Below are 19,337 nucleotides of genomic sequence, written 5' to 3' on the forward strand. Positions count from 1 at the left end.
TTTTCCTTGCTCCTTCATCTGCTGTGTGTTTCTCTGTCTTCTCATTTTTCTTAACTTACTGTGTTTGGGATCTCCTTTTCACAGGCTGCAGGTTCGTAGTTCCTGTTGTTTTTGGCATCTGCCCACTGTGGGTAAGGTTGGTTTAATGGGTTGTGTGGGCTTCCTGGTGGAGGGGACTGGTGCCTGTGTTCTGGTGGATGAGGCTGGATCTTGTCATTCTGGTGGTGTTTTTGGGGGATGTGATTTTAGGCAGCCTCTCTGCTAATGGTTGGGGTTGTGTTCCTGTCTTTCTAGTTGTTTGGCATAGAGTGTCCAGCACTGGAGCTTGCTAATTGTTGAGTGGAGCTTGATCTTAGCATTGAGATTTAGATCTCTGGGAGAGCTTTCACCGTTTGATATTATGTGGGGCTGGGAGGTCTCTGGTGGTCCAGTGTCCTGAACTCGGCTCTTCCACCTACTTGGCTCAGGCCTGACACCTGGACGGAGCACCGAGACCCTTTCAGCCACACGGCAGGCTCTTTTTGGCCCTCGTCTTCCTTTCCTCAAGCCACCACACGTCAGCCACTTCTGTGCCCTCAGAGTTTCCCAGTGGCGCCCACTCACTGGATGATGAATGTTATTTTTAATATAACTAATGGAACTGAGACAGTTTTGGGGTTTTTTTTAGTTTTTTTTTTTGCAGTACATAGGCCTCTCCCGTTGCGGAGCACAGGCTCCAGACGCCCAGGCTCAGCGGCCATGGCTCACGGGCCCAGCCGCTCTGCGGCATGTGTGATCCTCCCGGACTGGGGCACGAACCTGTGTCCCCTGCATCGGCAGGCGGACTCTCAACCACTGCGCCACCAGGGAAGCCCACTGAGACAGTTTTAAATGGACATTTTTATGGTTACTCTTTAAATGGACATTTTTATGGTTACTCTTTAAATGGACATTTTAGGGTTACTCTGAGATGACTCTAGCCATTTCCTAAAAAGGATATTTCAGCTTATAATTTCCTTTCTTCACTTGTTTCCTCTGGCATCTACTTTTCACTGTGAGCCAAAGGAAACTTTGCTTAAAATGAGTTTTTCTACTGCAGTGTCATGCTGTCACAGATCATGCTCGCATCAGATATTAGAAGATTGTGGGAGGCACAAAGGATGAAGTCTGCTTTCCAGGTGCTGAAACATGCTTTGCTTTTGCCAGCGCTGGTGGCCTGGCTCTATAGCTCAGTAGTCATTTTCAAGAGACAGAAGCAGTTTCCCCATTCTACCTATCCCCAGGAATCATGCAAAATTAAGAGATGCATAGCTGATGAACTGTCTTTGATGTTGACTGTCTTTAGCGGCCATGTTCCTGTTGTGTGCGGTGAAAGTCCCTGAGGCCGTGTCTGATATGCTGACATCAGAGTTCCACCACCCGGAGACCGTGCAGCGGCTGAACGCTGTCCTTAAGTTCCACACACTTTGGAGGTTTCGCTATCAGGTCTGGCCCCGGATGGAGGAGGGAGCACAGCAGATTTTTAAGGTGAGGTATACATACGCGGGCCTCTCACTGTTGCAGCCTCTCCCGTTGTGGAGCACAGGCTCCAGACGCACAGGCCCAGCGGCCATGGCTCACGGGCCCAGGCGCTCTGCGGCATGTGGGATCTTCTGGACCGGGGCACGAACCCGCGTCCCGTGCATTGGCCAGTGGACTCCCAGCCACTGCGCCACCAGGGAAGCCCGAGATGCTTCTTTTTTTCCCTCTCTGATTACATAAGTAAACCTGACTCGTATATGAGTGAATTCTTGTCCTTAAAACAAATTGAAATATAAGAATGTACAGTAAGAAAATCAAGTTTCTATAAACCTCAAGATTTCAGCACCATCCCCAGAGGTAAGCACATAGAAGTTTGGGGTGTAATCTTCCATACATTTTGCTATATAAATACAGATGTTCTTTGGAAGATGGGGTGATTAACACAAATAGAGATCATATAGTTGAAACCCTTCATTTTATTAATGCGTAAACTGAGGCCCAGAGACGTTCTTCATGTGCCTTATAACATCCTATGCTCTAAAAGATTATGTCATAATTTTGCTTCAGACTCATTCTAGCTTATTTTCCATCTTACTCACTTCATTCTTCTGATATCAACTAACAGATCCCGCCTCCCAGTATAAACTTCACCCTGCCCTCCCCAGTGCTTGGAATGCCATCTGTCCCGATGTTTGACCCCCCTTGGGTCCCTCAGTGCAGCGGGAGTGTCCAGGACCCCATTAATGAAGACCAGTCTGTGAGTAACAGGCCCTTTCTTTCTAGTATCTTCAGGCTCCATGGTATACATGTAAGGGAGGACAATGGATGTGTGAGAGAGACAGTTGTCATAAGAATGTAATAACAGCACAGAAAATCAATCACAAAAGGCCTTTAGTTCTTGTGAGATAGAAGGAACTGACATCTGGGGTGAGCATTTGCAGACCTCCAAAAGCCAAAACAGTTTTGTTCCGTAATCGTAGAAGCAGCCACCTTATAATAAAAGCTGCTAAAAGCATTAGGCATTGATTTCTTAGCCAAAGGTAGTGCTTTTGCCTCTCTTTATTATAAAACAAACAATTCATTTAACCTACATAAGCTACCCAAAAGTTAATGAGATTGACTCTGGATGAATAACAAAAAGAACTGAGTTTCCTGCTCTTGCTGTCCTTGTTTGGACCTTAGTCTGTTCTTTACCTTATTGATCATCAGTATCATCATCAGAAACGTCACTCTGAGAGCTCAGGTCTTACGCTCTTCTAATACATTACTGCTCTAAGTAATATAATTTATAAACAGTTAAGTTTAGAACCCAGTCTATTTATAAACAAGAACCAAGAATATGTGCCTTTTGAAAAAATGAATCTTCAAAATATGCCTTTTTCACCTGTTGCATAGCATTTTCATAAATTACAAGATAATGTAGAAAATTTGGAAGATAAAGCAAATATAGAAAAAGAACACATCTCTATACACAAATTCATGATTATTTCCTTGCATAATTTCCCACAGGATTGAGGGCAATTGGTATGTGAATATTAAAGATTTCTGATATATCTCACAAAATATCCCCAGGATAATTGTACCATTTTACCTTTATATAGCACAATAGGAAAATGTCTTCTTTATTCAAATTAACTAGTATTATTTTTTAATGCCACATTGAATGGCAAAAAACAAAGTTATTGGCTTTTTTATTCACACATTTTTAAAAAGTTGGTTGAATATATGAAGCGAGGTTGAACATTTTTGCATGTCATACATATATTTTCTAGGCATTTGTAGTTTTCTTTGAACTGTTTGTTTGAACTCTTTACCCATCAGAATGTTTTTCTTTTAATTCTTCTGCATACACTACCTTCATATCTGATGGTTTTGTGCCAAAGACAAAGGCACGCTTAGCTCTTCCCTCCAGCATCTGAACCACTGGTATAAAGATCCTTGGTTTTTTTCTCATACATGTGATAGATTCATTTGAGTCAAGTACGTTCTCTTCCCAATTTCACAGTGAATTTCAAGCCAAAGCCCCTAATTCTATATCCAGTTATCTTTCCCTTATCTTATGATAATACACCAGCTTAACCCCTGGCTCTGAAAATGAATTGCCATGTGGCCCATCAAATGCCCTTAATTGCTGTTGTGTCATCCACTATTGGAAACCTTTAGTCTTATGTTAAGACCCTGCATAAAGGGAACTTCGATGACAGCTGTCCTTTAGAAGAGTGACCAACACCCCTTGTCTGTCTCTTTAATCCTATGTGACCACTGGCCAACAAAGATGTAGAATTTCTACTATACATAGACATCACTTCAAATTGGTAGTGAAGAACATCACGTGATCACTTCCCTGCTCTGAGACCAATGACTCATCCCCAGAGCTCTTGGAATTTATCTCAGCATAAACATCATGATTAAGGCAAAAATAGAATGGCCCCTTTGCAAAGTGAATCTTTTCTCCTTTATTGTTTCCTATCTGTTATGCTTTTGCTGCTGGTAAACAGAGTCAAATTTTACATTCAACCATAGCAACACTACCAGCTCTCATAATTTCCATTCAGTAGCTTTGTTTCTATAAATATTGTTAAGTATTTACAGTGTGCCACTGTATTTTCTATTATTTATATTTATTATTATTTAACATTAATATTTCTAAATATTTGCAGTGTGGTAGATACTTAAGATACAAAAATGAAATAAATCACATAATTAATTGTTTTACATGAAAGAGATCTTTCCTCCTCCTTCCCATGGTTCTGACTTTCTCTTTTATTAACCTTATGAAGTAAATGTCCTTCATTTAAAATGAGTTCAAGAAATTTTGGAAGGAAACAGAGCATTAAAAATGTTTATTCGATGTGTTTAAAAGAGTGGATCATTGATATTTTATCCTAAAATAAGATTAAGTAAAATAACATTTTTTCTTTCCCGAAATTACAAACATCCTTGAAGAATTACCCAGATTGAATGAAAAAGAATGTCTTAGTTGTACACAGCCTGGAAACTTGGTAGAAAAAGAAGCAAGCAAATAAATCTCCATGAAACTAGATCACGGATGCCCTAACATTTCCAGAGAACAAAGTACCACATCTGTGTCTACATTTAGTAGAACACTCTTTATACATGTGACCTTGCAGAAGAGTTGCTAGTAAATAAACTTGCCTTCATGTCTCTGTAGAAATCCTTTTCAGCCCGGGCTGTGTCCCGCTCCCATCAAAGGGCAGAACACATCTTAAAGAACTTGCAACAGGAGGAAGAGAAGAAACGTCTTGGTCGAGAAGCCAGCCTCATCACTGCCATCCCCATCACCCAGGAGGCTTGCTATGAGCCCACCTGCACACCCAACTCAGAGCCAGAAGAAGAAGGTGCCCTCTACACACTGGACTTCTTTGAGGGGGGTGCTCTGAGTCACACAAAAGGGAAAGGACTTGCTTTGAAATAAACATTGACGATTTTATGTGACATGAGGTGATATGCTCCCTCTATCTCTCTCTCTTACCTCCTGACACTATCTAAAGGAAGAGAAAAAAGTTGTCTTTTTCTAAATGTTTAGAGCTGGCTTGTTTACAGAGGAGGACATTAGCCACATTGAATGAACTAATATGATAAGGGACCAAGCAGTGACTATGATTCAGGCAACAGCTGAATCCAGAGTGTGTGCTAAAACATACGCAATCAATCTTTCATCATTAAAAATGGGGTTAGTCCATTAACTACTTTCAGCCTTCACAAGTGCAGACAGTTTTTTGGTTGGTATCAGAAAAATGATTTCTGAACCATTCTAAATTCAGTGATTCTCTGCCCCACTTCTGTGAAATCTTTGGGAGGAATTTTCTGTCTGCCTTTCTGTAGGTGTTTTTTCCTCACCAAAGTATACTCTAAATTACTTAAGCCTTATGCTATGAGAGCTATATACACTTTGATGTAAGTACAACTATAATAGTGATGATAACTTTTTTGTTACAAAACCAAAGTTCACGTTCCCCATTTTCTTTGCCAGTAGAAGAAGTCACCAATCTGGCAGCCCGTCGACTGTCTGTGAGTCCATCCTGTACCTCCAGCACTTCCCACAGGAATTATTCCTTCCGCCGAGGGTCAGTCTGGTCAGTGCGTTCAGCCGTCAGTGCTGAAGGTGTGTCCTCTTACAAATGTGTCCTTTATTCCTCATGACTTGTGTGTTTTGAAACAATTTTTATTTGATATGATTATTTCCCTTCATTACATTGTCTTCATTAAATAAACTGTCTCATGATCTTAAAGTTTAAAAATGTATATTAGATGAGTGGTATTCCAAAAAAAATTGTTGATTTAATCCAGCAAATGTCCTTGATAAGTTGGTTCTATTTTAATTACATTACATGTCATCATATTGCTGAGGGTTCAATTAAACATCATTCTAGGCAGTTAACAGTTTTCAACACTGGCTGCACATTACAATCAAGCAGGGAGCTTTTAAAAATGCCCAGGTCACACCCAAGACCAAATCAGAATCTCTAAGGGTGGGACTCAAGCACCTCAGTGTTTTTAAAATCCTCTCAGGTGATTCCAGTGCATAGCTAAGACTCAGTAGGACGCTTTAGGATGCTGTTCTGGAATAATTTATCAAAGGAAGAACAAAGCTCATGCCAGTCCTGTAATGAAATCCGATTCCGGGGGAGAAATGTGATACTCTTCAGTTCTAAGAATTTAAAAACTACGCTTCTCTAATGATAACTGTCTGGGGACACGCTCCTTCAATATTATACAGATTTCATCACGATTTATAAAGTCATCAAAAAGTTGTACAGAAATTAGTGGTTCTCAACCCTTCACTGCACAACCCTGGAAAACTTCAAAAATGACCAATGCTAATTAATCACAGCAGCCCAAGGCATATCTATATTTTTTCTAACACCTTTATTGAGATATAATTCACATACTAAAATTCACCTTTTGAAGTGCATAATGCAGTGGTTGTTAGTATATTTGTAGAGTGTGCAACCATCAACCCTACTTAATTTTAGGATATTTTCATTATCCCCAAAAGAGACCCTATACCTATTAGTAGTCACGCCTCATCCACCACTCCCCCCAACCCCTGACAAGCAATAATCTACTTTCTATTTCTATGGATTTGCCTATTCTGCACATCTCATATGAATGGAATCATATAATATGTGGCCTTTTGTGACTGGATCCTTTCACTCAGCATACTTTCAAGGACGATCCATGCTGCCACATGTATCAGTTCTTCATTCCTTCTTATTACAAGATAATGTTCCATTATATGGATACGCCACATTTTGTTTATCCGTTCACCAGTTAGAGTGGACTTTTGGGTTGTTTCCACCCTTTGGTTATTATGAATTACACTCTTATGAACCATTATGTATAAGTTTTGTGAGGAAAACTGCCAAACTCTTTTCAAAAGTGTCTGTATCGTTTTACATTCCGACCAAAAAGCATTAAGGGTTCCAACTGTTCCACACCCTTGCATAGGCACAGTAATCTTGGAAATGAAGAGCAAAGTTGGAAAACTTATATTTCCCCATTTCAAAACTGACTACAGAGCTGCAGTAACCAAGACTGTGCAGTATGGACTTGAGGGTTGATATACACATCAAGGGACTAGATTGGAACCGGAAGTAAACCATTACCTGTATGTTGATTTCAAGTTTGAAAAGGGTGCCATGAAACGTCAATGAGGGAAAGAATAGTCTTTCCAACAGATGATGCTGGCACAACTAAATATCTGCACAGAAAAAAGATGTTCCATAAGTGGGTCTTGAACTGAGAAAACACACCGATTCTGTCTCCCTCTTCAGATGAGGAGCGCACCACTGAACACATGCCCAGCCCGCACGTGCCTCAGCCCCCGCAGGCTGTGTTCCCGGCATGCATCTGTGCAGCAGTGCTCCCCATTGTCCACCTGATGGAGGATGGTGAGGTGCGGGAAGATGGAGTAGCAGGTACAGTTTTTTGTTTGTTTGTTTTTTGCGGTACACGGGCCTCTCTCACTGCTGTGGCCTCTCCCGTTGTGGAGCACAGGCTCCGGACGCACAGGCTCAGCGGCCATGGCTCACGGGCCTAGCCGCTCCGCGGCATGTGGGATCCTCCCGGACCAGGGCACGAACCCGTGTCCCCTGCATCGGCAGGCGGACTCTCAACCACTGCGCCACCAGGGAAGCCCAACAGGTACAGTATTGACTAGTCAAAACCGTCAGTAACTCTAATAAATACTGAAGGCGTTCATCTGATAAAGAGCAGTAGGGTGCCCTCGAAGCCATGAACCACCGGCCACGTGTGGAGTTGTTTTATGGACATACTATAATGACAGATTTGTAGTGCGCTGAACTAACACTACCACTTTCTCCACCTTTTCCTCCCACAAACTTTATAATCAAGATATTGCACTTAAAATAGGCAGTTTTTTCCAGGAGCGTTGTTTAGGACTGGAGAACAGACCAACCTTCATTTGGCCACGGAGAAATCAAATAGTGATTTTGGCCACCTTAGAAATCTTAGCCATTGGCTTGACATCATTAATGCCATCTTTCTCACTTGATTTCCTTTCCAGAGGTAATATGTAAAGAAGATAATTGAAAAATGAACTGATAAACTAGGAGTAAAGATGAGTTACATTTGTCACAGATAACAGGTTAATATTCTTGATGTTATTTAAAAAAAAAAAAAACCTTTATAACTCAATAATGACATTTTTATACCCCAGTAGAGAAATGGACAAAGGATATAAACACACATTCTAACAGCCAATTAAATCTGTAAATAACACTGTTGTTTAAAACAACAGTGAAATCTTACATTTCATATAAAAAATTGCAAGGATTATTTCAAAGGAAATTATGCATAGCTGGTAAAGATTCAGAGAAAAGATTATCCTCACACCTTACTGACGGCAGTAAAATTTTAATGCAAGCATTCTGAAACAGTTTCACAGTATGCACCATAAGCCTTAAAAGTGTGTACACCCTTTGACACAGATTTTGGTATCTAGCAATTTCCTAAGGCAGTAATGAGGGGTGAATTAAGGTTTACAGAGAACGCTGTACCTTGTATAGTTTTAAAATAACAAATATTCGAAAAGAGTTTAAATGTCCAACAATAGGCAATTAGTTAATCATGGTACCTCCATATGACAGCTTTCTGTGCACATTAGAAAAGTATTAACATAAAAGTGTTCAATTTATAATTAAAAATGTGAGTACCAGAGAGTATTTTCTATGTGATATTATTTAAAGATACATGTAAATATATATATTTCATGTATATGAAAAAATATACTCCAAAATGTTTATAGTTGTTTTGGTGGTTGGTAGACTTAGCAGTCTTATTCTCCTCTTTGTCTTTTTCTGTATTTCTCATGTTTTAAGCAGTAAACTGCCGTACTTAGCAGTTAGAATAAAAATAGTGTTATAAAGATAGTTGTGCAGCCAATTTCAACTTAACAAAAACACACATCTATTTTAATTATTTATAAAGATACATGAAAGTTAAAGCTTATATTTACATCTCTTAAATTATTTATTTATATAGCTCAATTTTAATTGGATGGTTAGCTTCTGAAGCAAAAAAAATTGGTATGATTTATTTTAAATATAGGCTGAAAAATAAATTTATGCTAAACTCTATATTCCTAGTTTAGAAAACTAAACTAAACCATTTAAACTGAAGATCATCTAATGCTTACCCCCTACTCACTTTTACCCACCTGCTTTCTTAGCCTGGGCACTTCCAGGCAACCTTAGACTGACCACTTTTCCCAAAGAAGTAGCACTTTCTTTCACATTAGGAATAATTATTTATTCCTAAGACACCCTCATTAGAAGTGGGAACCCTAACTGTTACTGGCTCAACTATGTCATCTTGCTGTGGGAGTTATTTAAAACATTCATGTGAACAATAAAAGGTCATGTCTAATTCATGTGCATTCTAAACAAAGCATATTTTCTAAACCAAATGATTACTTTAGGAATTTCTGCATACAATAAACAATGAAGTGGGACTTTAATAAATACTTACCACTGTTAACATTAGGGTAATTTCCAAAATAAAGATTCATAACTGTATTCTTTTTTTATTAAGATGTAATAGACATATAACATTGTGCTAGTTTTAGGTATACAACATAAACATTTGATATATGTATGCATTACAAAGTGATTACCATACCACGATATGTTTAGTTAACATCCATCACCATACGTAGCTACAATTTTTTTTTATGATGGGAACTTTTTTTTTTTTTAATTTTTGGCTGCTTTGGGTCTTCGTGGCTGCACGTGGTCTTTCTGTAGCTGCGGCGAGCGGGGGCTATTCGTCACGGTGCGCAGACATCGAATTGCGGTGGCTTCTCTTGTGGAGCACGAGCTCTAGGTGCGCGGGCTCAGTAGTTGTGGCCCGTGTGCTCTAGAGTGCAAATTCAGTAGCTGTGGCGCTCAGGCTTAGTTGCTTCGCGGCATGTGGGGTCTTCCCGGAGCAGGGTTCGAACCTTTGTCCCCTGCATTGGCAGGCGGATTCTTAACCACTGTGCCACCAGGGAAGTCCTGAGGAGGACTTTTAATAACTACTGTCTTAACAGCTTTCAAGTATACAATACAGTATTGTTAACATCAGTCACCATGCTGTACATTATATCCCCAGGATTTATTTATCTTATAACTGGAAGTTTGTAACCTTTGACCACCTTCCCTCCCCCCAGTACCCACCCCCCCACCTCTGGTAACCAATCTGTCCTATGTATCTATGAGTTTGGGTTTTTCTTAGATTGCACGTGTGAGATCATACAATTTTCTTTCTCTGTCTGACTTCTTTCACGTTGCATAACACCCTCAAAGTCCATCCATATTGTCACAAATGGGAGGATTTCCTTTTTTATGGCTAAATGATATTCCATTGTATATCACAAATGCATTTTTAACAAAAGCAATGCTGACATTTAAAGGGCATCCTATACTCTTTTGTCACATTTTCCTTATAGGCTAAAATGTTCAGAAACAACAACAAAAAGAACAGATACCTGCCTTTCAATAGAAAAAGAGTTCACAGAACATCTGTAAGGCAAAAATTTGAGCGAGACCTATTAAAGTTTAGAAAATTATTTGAATACTTTATCTAATAGATTTATCTCCATTTAAGATGAATATTCAATTTCCTTTCTCTTCTGAAGTGAGTGCTGTGGCCCAGCAAGTCTTATGGAATTGTCTAATTGAAGATCCATCAACAGTTCTTCGACATTTCCTGGAAAAACTGACCATCAGCAATAGACAAGTAAATTCCTCTTTCTTTATAGTGTAGCTGTGTAGCTATGTGTGTGAACATGGTTAAAAACAAGCAGTGGACTTTATAGTGACATGCATGCAACATTGGTGTCCTCTGACATATAGCCGAGAAGTACTTTGGATGATGATAATGATGAACAAATTAAACTTGGCTGTTTTCTTTTGAATTTCTCCATTAACTGATGTCTCTGTATGTATATGGTACCCTGCTAGTAATGACCCTAAGATACTGAAAGATTCTCAGTCTTTTAAACAAAGATTAAATTCAGTTTAATGTTTTCAATGTTCGGTACGTTTACTGAATTCTGACTGGCTGGTAGTATGTGGTGCAGGTAGTATTATTAGAGCATGTTGAAACTCTCCATTAATCAAAAAATCTAATTTATCAGGTCACCCTGTGAGAAGATTATGCCAAATAAAAGTCATTTTCTGAGCAATGGCAAAATACCCTGATGATTACAAATTATTTCTTCATTTCTTTGTTATGGTCCTGTTCACTGGAAGATTAAGTTTCTGAAAGGAAGGTTAATTAGAAACACCTCCATTTATTCTCTCTTGGCCTAGCTTTATCTCTTTGATTTGAAACGTAGGAAGCAGAACTATGAAGTTCAATACACCTAGTTTGTTTAATGATTTCTTAAGATAGATCCTCCTCACATTTCCATCACACCTGGAAGCCACAGCAAATAGAGATGACTAAATGTACAGCTTTCCTGTGATTTGCCTGTGACCTATAGACACAGTCTACATTTTTATTTAAAAATTTGACTCTTGCTTAGTAATTTCATGTATTAGCTTCTAGGAGACAGTGTTACAGTTGGTTTAAATGCTATTTAACAAGTATCACAAATACTGTATTAAAATTCTGAACATAAGGGAAATCAACATGTGGGCAAAAGTAAGAAAAATCCCCCTACCTTGCTTTTCAAGAAGTTAATTTTATTTCCTACAGCATGGCAGCTGAATGAGACCTAGAAATTCTGTTGTTCTTTCAGGATGAGTTAATGTACATGCTGCGCAAACTTCTTCTGAATATCGGAGACTTTCCTGCTCAGACCTCTCACATCCTATTCAACTACTTGGTGAGTTTCACCTCCAGTAGGTTATAAATATTCATTTCCAAGTAGGAAGCAACAATAAGAGAAAAAGATCTTAGGAGATTTTTTTTTTCAATAAGTTCCCATTAATTATATGACTGAAGGTGAATCATGGTCAGCTGAATTCACCACTGTTTGTATGGGGAAACCCCACCTGGCACAGTCCTTGGCATGTGATGGGCACTCAGTAAATGTCTCTTTCCTCTCTGTCTCCCTTTGGCATTATAGAACTTCCTCATGTCAGTCCATAATTTTAGTTTTCTGTTGAAAAAATGTATATGTCATTTTTTTAAAAATTCCTTTTTCTTTTAACACCTTTATTGGAGTATAATTGCTTTACAATGGTATGTTAGTTTCTGCTTTATAACAAAGTGAATCAGCTATACATATGCATATATCCCCATATCCCCTCCCTCTTGCATTTCCCTCCCACCTTCCCTATCCCACCCCTCTAGGTGGTCACAAAGCACCGAGCTGATCTCCCTGTGCTATGTGGCTACTTCCCACTAGCTAACTATTTTACATTTGCTAGTGTATATATGTCATTGCTACTCTCTCACTTCATCCCAGCTTACCCTTCCCCTTCCCCATGTCAAGTCCATTCTTTACGTCTGTGTCTTTATTCCTGTCCTGCCCCTAGGTTCTTCAGAACCATTTTGTTTTTTTTTTACATTCCACATATGTGTGTTAGCATACAGTATTTGTTTTTCCCTTTCTGACTTACTTCACTCTGTATGACAGTCTCTAGGTCCATCCAGCTCACTACAAATAACTCAATTTTGTTTCTTTTTATGGCTGAGTAATATTCCATTGCATATATGTGCCATATCTTTATCCATTCATCTGTCGATGGACATTTAGGTTGCTTCCATGTCCTGGCTATTGTAAATGTGCTGCAATGAACATTGTGGTACATGACTCTTTTTGAATTATGGTTTTCTCAGGGTATGCTAACACATATATATGGAATCTAAAAAAAAATAGATGGTTCTGATGAACCTAGGGGCAGGACAGGAATAAAAACCCAGATGTAGAGAATTGACTTGAGGACATGGGGAGGGAGAAGGGTAAGCTGGGATGAAGTGAGAGAGTGGCATGCACATATATACACTAGCAAATGTAAAATAGATAGCTAGTGGGAAGCAGCTGCATCACACAGGGAGATCAGCTCGGTGCTTTGTGACCACCTAGAGGGGTGGGATAGTGAGGGTGGGAGGGAGATGCAAGAGGGAGGGGATATGGGGATATATGTAGACATGTAGCTGATTCACTTTGTTACACAGCAGAAACTAACACAACATTGTAAAGCAATTGTACTCCAGTAAAGATGTTAAAAAAAAATAGCAGTAAGTATTTTAGGGATGACATAAAAATATATGGCAACCTGTTCAGGTCAGTTTTCCCTTCTTCTGCTTACTTCCACTGAAAGTGTTAGAGAAGCATTTGAACAGAGAATTCAAAGTCAAAAAAACAATATTTAATTAAGAAAATGAAAAGCCAAGGCAATGAGAATGTAAGCTCAGAATTACTGTGACTTTGTGACCACTTCCTGTTCTGACTTATAGGTAGGATTAATCATGTACTTCGTGCGGACCCCCTGCGAGTGGGGGATGGATGCCATTTCAGCCACTCTGACTTTCCTGTGGGAGGTGGTCGGTTACGTAGAAGGCCTGTTCTTCAAGGATCTGAAGCAGACCATGAAGAAGGAGCAATGTGAGGTCAAGCTCCTGGTGACTGCTTCAATGCCAGGTACTGCTTTTGGAAGACATAACTTTTTTAGGAGTATAAATAGGCTTTTACGAAACTAGTGTCTCTTTCATTCATGAGAAGATTTTCTGACCCTGGGATTGAGTGCTTCAAAGAACTTTTGTTGGATACAATCTGAAGAAGTACAATAGGCCCTTTAAAAGTCAGCAATTGCCAGATGAAAAGGGAGACATCAGAACTGAGATCCACGTGAATCAGTACTTGAAGGACTGCCAAGGTTAAAGATTTATTTAAGTCTATTGCAGAGGGCCAGCTGAACTGAGAGCCTTTTTGAATGAATTTTTGGCACTGCAAGGAGAATACTATTGTTTGCATGGCAGGGACCCCAGGCTTTTGTAAACTCACTGAGAGATGGCTTTATGAAAAATTGGAAAAGGGAAAAGCAGGAAGGAAAATTACAAAAAAACATGCAGTGTGATATAAACTCTAGGTACAATTCCTTTTCACTTTGGATAGCTTGCCTTTCTTGGAGATGAAATTTTGCCAAGCCTTTATCCTTGCGCAATGTCTAAGAAAATGTGAGATAATACATGTATTGAAATAAAAAGACAAAATTATATATAAATAAGAACACAGGTTCTGGCAGAAAAGAGGCCTATGTTAAAATCAGAGCACTGTCGTTTATCATCTGTGTAATTAATATTAGCTATGAAAAAGTACATCACTTTTAAAGCTTTCTTTACTCACACGTACAATGGGAGTATGATTCATACTTCATAATTGTGAGGAATAAATGAGTTTAGGTTTGTAAAATACTAGCTGCCATACCTGACACGTGGTAAGCATTCAGTAAGTGGTATATGGTATATGGTATATATACCATATATGGTATATTTATGTGTCTGTAGGTTACTCAACAAAGAGATCAGCTTTTATCACAGCAAAGAAACATATTGTCAGGCATATACTTAAAAACAACTCATTATAAATCAAGGTATATCATAATGTTCACTGTCTCACCAGCCAAGCAGAATACAGAAAATGTAAACTTAAACTACCTTTCAGGTACTTGTTTAGCTTTTGCTAATAGCTCTGTTTGTATCTTCTCAACCATTATTACCTCATCATCTCATTTAAAATAAAGGAATAGATTATTTGTTGGAATGCTTAAGGTTTGAATTCTGACTCTTCCACTAAATAAATGTGTCTTTGACTAAGTTACTTATAAGTTCTTATTTATAAGAATAAGTTCTCTCTGTTTCTTCATTTGTAGTGTGAAAAAAATAATACCCATATCATAGGGTTGCTATGAGATTTAAATGTGATTACGCACATAAAACCATTTAAAAGTATGGGGAACTCCATAAACGGTAGCTATGATTTTTAAATAATAAGTAAACATATTTAAAATATATATTTAGGGCTTCCCTGGTGGCGCAGTGATTGAGAGTCCGCCTGCCGATGCAGGGGACACGGGTTCGTGCCCCGGTCCGGGAAGATCCCACATGCCGCGGAGCGGCTGGGCCCGTGAGCCATGGCCACTGAGCCTGCGCGTCCGGAGCCTGTGCTCCGCAATGGGAGGGGCCACAACAGTGAGAGGCCTGCGTACCGAAGAAAAAAAATATATATATATCTATATATTTAACTAGAAACAAAGGAGTGCAGTTAGTACAATGCACAAGTCGCATTAAACCCTCACTAGTAGTAATCATAATAAAAACATCAGCTTATTGATAATATTTTAATAATTTGTGCTTTATGTATAAACTTTCTTATAGTAGAAGTCAGTTTATTATGATTTTTACCTTCTGTAGGTACCAAGACCTTGGTAGTTCATGGACAGAATGAGTGTGATATCCCAACCCAGTTACCAGTCCATGAAGATACTCAATTTGAAGCCCTGTTAAAGGTAGGGATGACTTTTGACAGATGTGATTTGTTCTTAATGCACAATGGCTATGTCCACTTCACTGATCATCCAGTTTTGAATTAAATTGCCTTTCTCTACCTTCAAATGAATATATGCATTTATTTACCTCTTCTAGAATCTGCCCCACTCTTGTGTACTTCCTCTATTTCCTTGCATAGTTTTCCCCACATGGATGTAGGCAAGATCACGCTGGCTCCCTCTCAGTTACAGCAGCCACGTGACACTCCTCTTGAGATGCTGTGAATCCTGCTTAGGAGTATCCTGGCATCACTTGTGGCAGTTCTGGAGCCGCCCTGGGTTTGCACGCCAAGGGCACTGGCACAAACTCTAGGGGTCAGGTGACAGTCCATGCCAGAGACACTTTTTGTGGCATCGAGTTGAACAATACACAGTCTTGATTTGCCACTGACAGAAATGATTGGAGAGGCAGAAAATATATACCTTAGAATGAACTAAGTGAATCAAGGAAGTATTTTTAATGGTTATGACAATTACGCCCCTTAAGAGATATGCAGTCCATTGTTACTCATGCCTGTAGGGTTGTTAAGGGAAAGTAGTAAGTACACTAGTGCAGTGATTCCCTGTTTATCTGGAGCCCAAACTTTCAGCCCAGAAAAGACCTCTGAGAAATTCAGTTTTGCAAGCTTGTGTATTTTATTTCAGTAGAAAGGGTCGTCAAGCCTCCTCCAGGCCTCACTCCTTCATCTCCAGAGCATCTCTCAGGCCCAGTGAAGCAAACTTTAACAGCCACTTCATTTTCCTACTCACTTTGGATCGTAGGATAGCATGAAGGCAGACAGTGAGTTCAAACCCAGGCTCCACCACAGCCAGTGTTATCTAAATAAGTCAAACGACAGGCTCTCTCTAGTCTCAGTTTCTTTTTCAACAGTGCTCGATTATTAGTGCAGGTTATACAAGTTCTCTACATTGAAAGCATTGAGCATAGAATATAGTAGATAATAAGTGCTCACTCACTGTGGTTCATATTATTCTTAATGTTGCTACTAAACATGCTTTCTTCCTGATACTGAGACCAGTAGATGCACTGTACCTTCACAGTTCATCATCACTCAAGTCTACATTGCAATTGTACCTCTTTTAGCTCTATGAGAACAGAGCAGATAGTTTGTATTACACTATCAGGCTTTTTTAAAATTGAGATATAGTTGATGTATAATATTATATACATTTCAGGTACAGAGCATAGTGATTCACAATTTTAAAGGTCATATTCCACTTATAGTTATTCTAAAATATTGACTGTATTCTGTGTTGTACAATATATCCTTGTAGCTTATTTATTTTATGCATAGTAATTTGCACGTCTTAATCCCCTACCCCTATCTTGCACTACCTTACACAATCAGTCTTTATGCTGTCATTTTTTTGGATAGCTGTGTGCATGTAAATGTTCATATATATGTGTGTGTATATAATATATATACGTATATATATGCACACATAATATATAAAGTGTGTGTAAGATATAAATACATATATATTCCTTATAGGAAGTTACCTTGTTTTACGACATTTTTACCTTTCAGCTTACTGTTTGGCTCATAATATGATCTCAATAAATGTTTATTAAAAATTGCTGTCGTTCTAGGAGTGTCTGGAGTTTTTTAATATCCCAGAATCCCAGTCTACACATTACTTTCTCATGGATAAACGATGGAACCTTATCCACTACAATAAGGTGAGACTGCAGTGATGACGCTCATGGAGAGCTGTGTCAAAAGCCCATTATGCCTTTCCGGAGGGCAGCTTCACTCAGGGGGGCGTCGCTGTTTATAGGTGAGGCGTATGGCCGCTTGGTTCACACCACCTCACTGCTGATGTATTAGCTTTGGACTGGCCACTTTACCTTTGTACCCTTCAGTTTCCTTGTCTGTAAAGGGAAGGTGATGATAGTAGCTACTTTAGCGTCGTTGTAATAATTAAAGGAGGTAAGTAAGGCACTTCATCACTCGTCATTATTACATCTAGATGAACACTTAAGTTGCCCGTATTGTAAGTACACGTGTTTATTTGGAATGTTAATGTTCTCGTGCCGCTTTCTACTACATTAAGCATGATTGTGGTAACGTGATCTAATGAACAAAGGAAACCTCAGGAAGACCACTGACATCACTTTACAGGGCTTTTCTTTTCTTCTTCAGAATGGGTTTTAGTAAATGACGTCTGGCTCCTTTGCTCCTGACAGAGCATCCTGGACTTTGGAAAGCATACTCGGCCTGGGGAGATTGAAGCTTTCCCGAGGAGGGTGTTTATCTTCCCTAGGATTTTGTAGAATTGGGGAGCATAAAGTAGTAAGAATCTAAACCATCAGAAAATACATAACATGTTTGTCTGACCTTTGGGGAAAGAGGAAATGAGAGTCAGAGTTTAATTATTTGAACTCTTTTTTTGTCTTTGTGTAATCCCACCACAGACCTATGTTCGGGATATTTACCCTTTTAGGAGATCCGTGTCTCCACAGCTGAACCTTGTACATATGCATCCAGAGAAAGGACAGGAGCTCATTCAGAAACAGGTGCCTGACCACCACAGTTTTGTTCTGTTTTGTCATGTCATTGGGATAGATGATCTGTAAACGGTTGCCAGCCCTGAGATTCTGTGATTCCGTTATGATCCTTTCTAGAGAGAGAATGATGGGCCCTTGGTCAATAGATAGTTCCCCAAAATAGTGTGTTAACCAAGTTTTTATAAATTGGATGAATAATGCAAAGGTATTAAGAAACACTCACTTGGAGAATGCTATGAGAAATCATTGGGGTATAAATAGCAGAAATCTTCTAATTTATTTACCTACTAGTTTCTAAGTTTGGATTTTCACTCCACATTTTTGTAAAGCAGGATTGGAAGTACACATAGTGTAGCTATAAGAAGGTTGTCCCAGAAATTTATGCTAGCTGGAAAAAAATAAAAGGGGTCAATGTAGTGTGCCTGAAAAAGGCCCCGCACCAAGGTCCAGAGATATGGACTCAGTCCCAGCTCTGCCACTGACCAGTGATCTGACCTTGGACATGTTACTGACTTCTCTTAAAATAGGAGGAAACAGAATCAAGCAGCTGTACTTAGATTTAAGATTGAAGAACAGAATAACGTTTACACATCTCATCATAAATCAGACTTTGAGCTTAAGGAAATTCACTGTTTTGCAAGCAAAATATAGCTGTAGTACACAATTCTAATAATGATACAATTTTAATGTGGTCTATGTGTTATATTCATTTATTTTTAATAAAATGTTGAAACAAACTGTTATTTCAATTTTTCTGCACGTAGCAAGGATGCTTTTCAAAAATATCTTCAGGGGATGGCATAGAATCCGACCATTTAAGTAATTAAAAACATAGTTAGTATTAACTACCTAAATTGCATTTAGAAGAAAGAAAATAGTGAATGTATTACAAAGTGTGAGGTGTTGGGCAAAACTGTAAGACCTTAAATATAAATAATTCCTAAAACAATTCCCCACAAATTATCCCAGCCTCTGATTTTGGCAGCAAAATAATGAAAACCATAATCAATAACCGCACTTCACGAGTGTGTTTTTTAAATCATGTTTAAGAACACGTTTTAAGAGAATAACATAAAACGGGGCCCTTACTCTATTTATACTCCAAGTTGGGATCTTAAGACTTCTTTCTGATTTCCTCAGGGAGATAATAATAGACAGACCTGTGGTTCTGGCTCTGAAGTCTCCTCCACAGCTGCTCGCTGCTTATCATCTTCCTAGTCACATCCCCCTGCCCACTGATCAGCAACAGAAAAGGCACTAAGAGAAGGACCAAAAGACCCATGTTCACGTCATCTAAACTAAGG

At 39.0% G+C, this 19,337-nt stretch overlaps 1 protein-coding gene across 2 annotated transcripts in view; it reads left to right on the forward strand.

Annotated features, from left to right (window-relative positions):
• The window catches only part of UNC80 (unc-80 subunit of NALCN channel complex), a 230,563-nt gene that overhangs the window by 156,117 nt on the left and 55,109 nt on the right, over positions 1 to 19,337 (forward strand). For both annotated transcript variants that reach the window (XM_024738362.1, XM_024738363.1), the window contains exons 31-41: positions 1,325 to 1,506; positions 2,126 to 2,257; positions 4,673 to 4,859; positions 5,495 to 5,626; positions 7,299 to 7,442; positions 10,661 to 10,761; positions 11,768 to 11,854; positions 13,435 to 13,618; positions 15,391 to 15,485; positions 17,116 to 17,205; positions 17,941 to 18,042. In XM_024738362.1, coding sequence (XP_024594130.1) covers positions 1,325 to 1,506; positions 2,126 to 2,257; positions 4,673 to 4,859; positions 5,495 to 5,626; positions 7,299 to 7,442; positions 10,661 to 10,761; positions 11,768 to 11,854; positions 13,435 to 13,618; positions 15,391 to 15,485; positions 17,116 to 17,205; positions 17,941 to 18,042 — 1,436 coding nt within the window. The remainder of the gene's footprint in view (positions 1 to 1,324; positions 1,507 to 2,125; positions 2,258 to 4,672; positions 4,860 to 5,494; positions 5,627 to 7,298; positions 7,443 to 10,660; positions 10,762 to 11,767; positions 11,855 to 13,434; positions 13,619 to 15,390; positions 15,486 to 17,115; positions 17,206 to 17,940; positions 18,043 to 19,337) is intronic.

Source organism: Neophocaena asiaeorientalis, unplaced genomic scaffold, assembly GCF_003031525.2.
Source record: "Neophocaena asiaeorientalis asiaeorientalis breed wild unplaced genomic scaffold, Neophocaena_asiaeorientalis_V1.1 scaffold258, whole genome shotgun sequence".
NCBI lineage: Eukaryota > Metazoa > Chordata > Mammalia > Artiodactyla > Phocoenidae > Neophocaena > Neophocaena asiaeorientalis.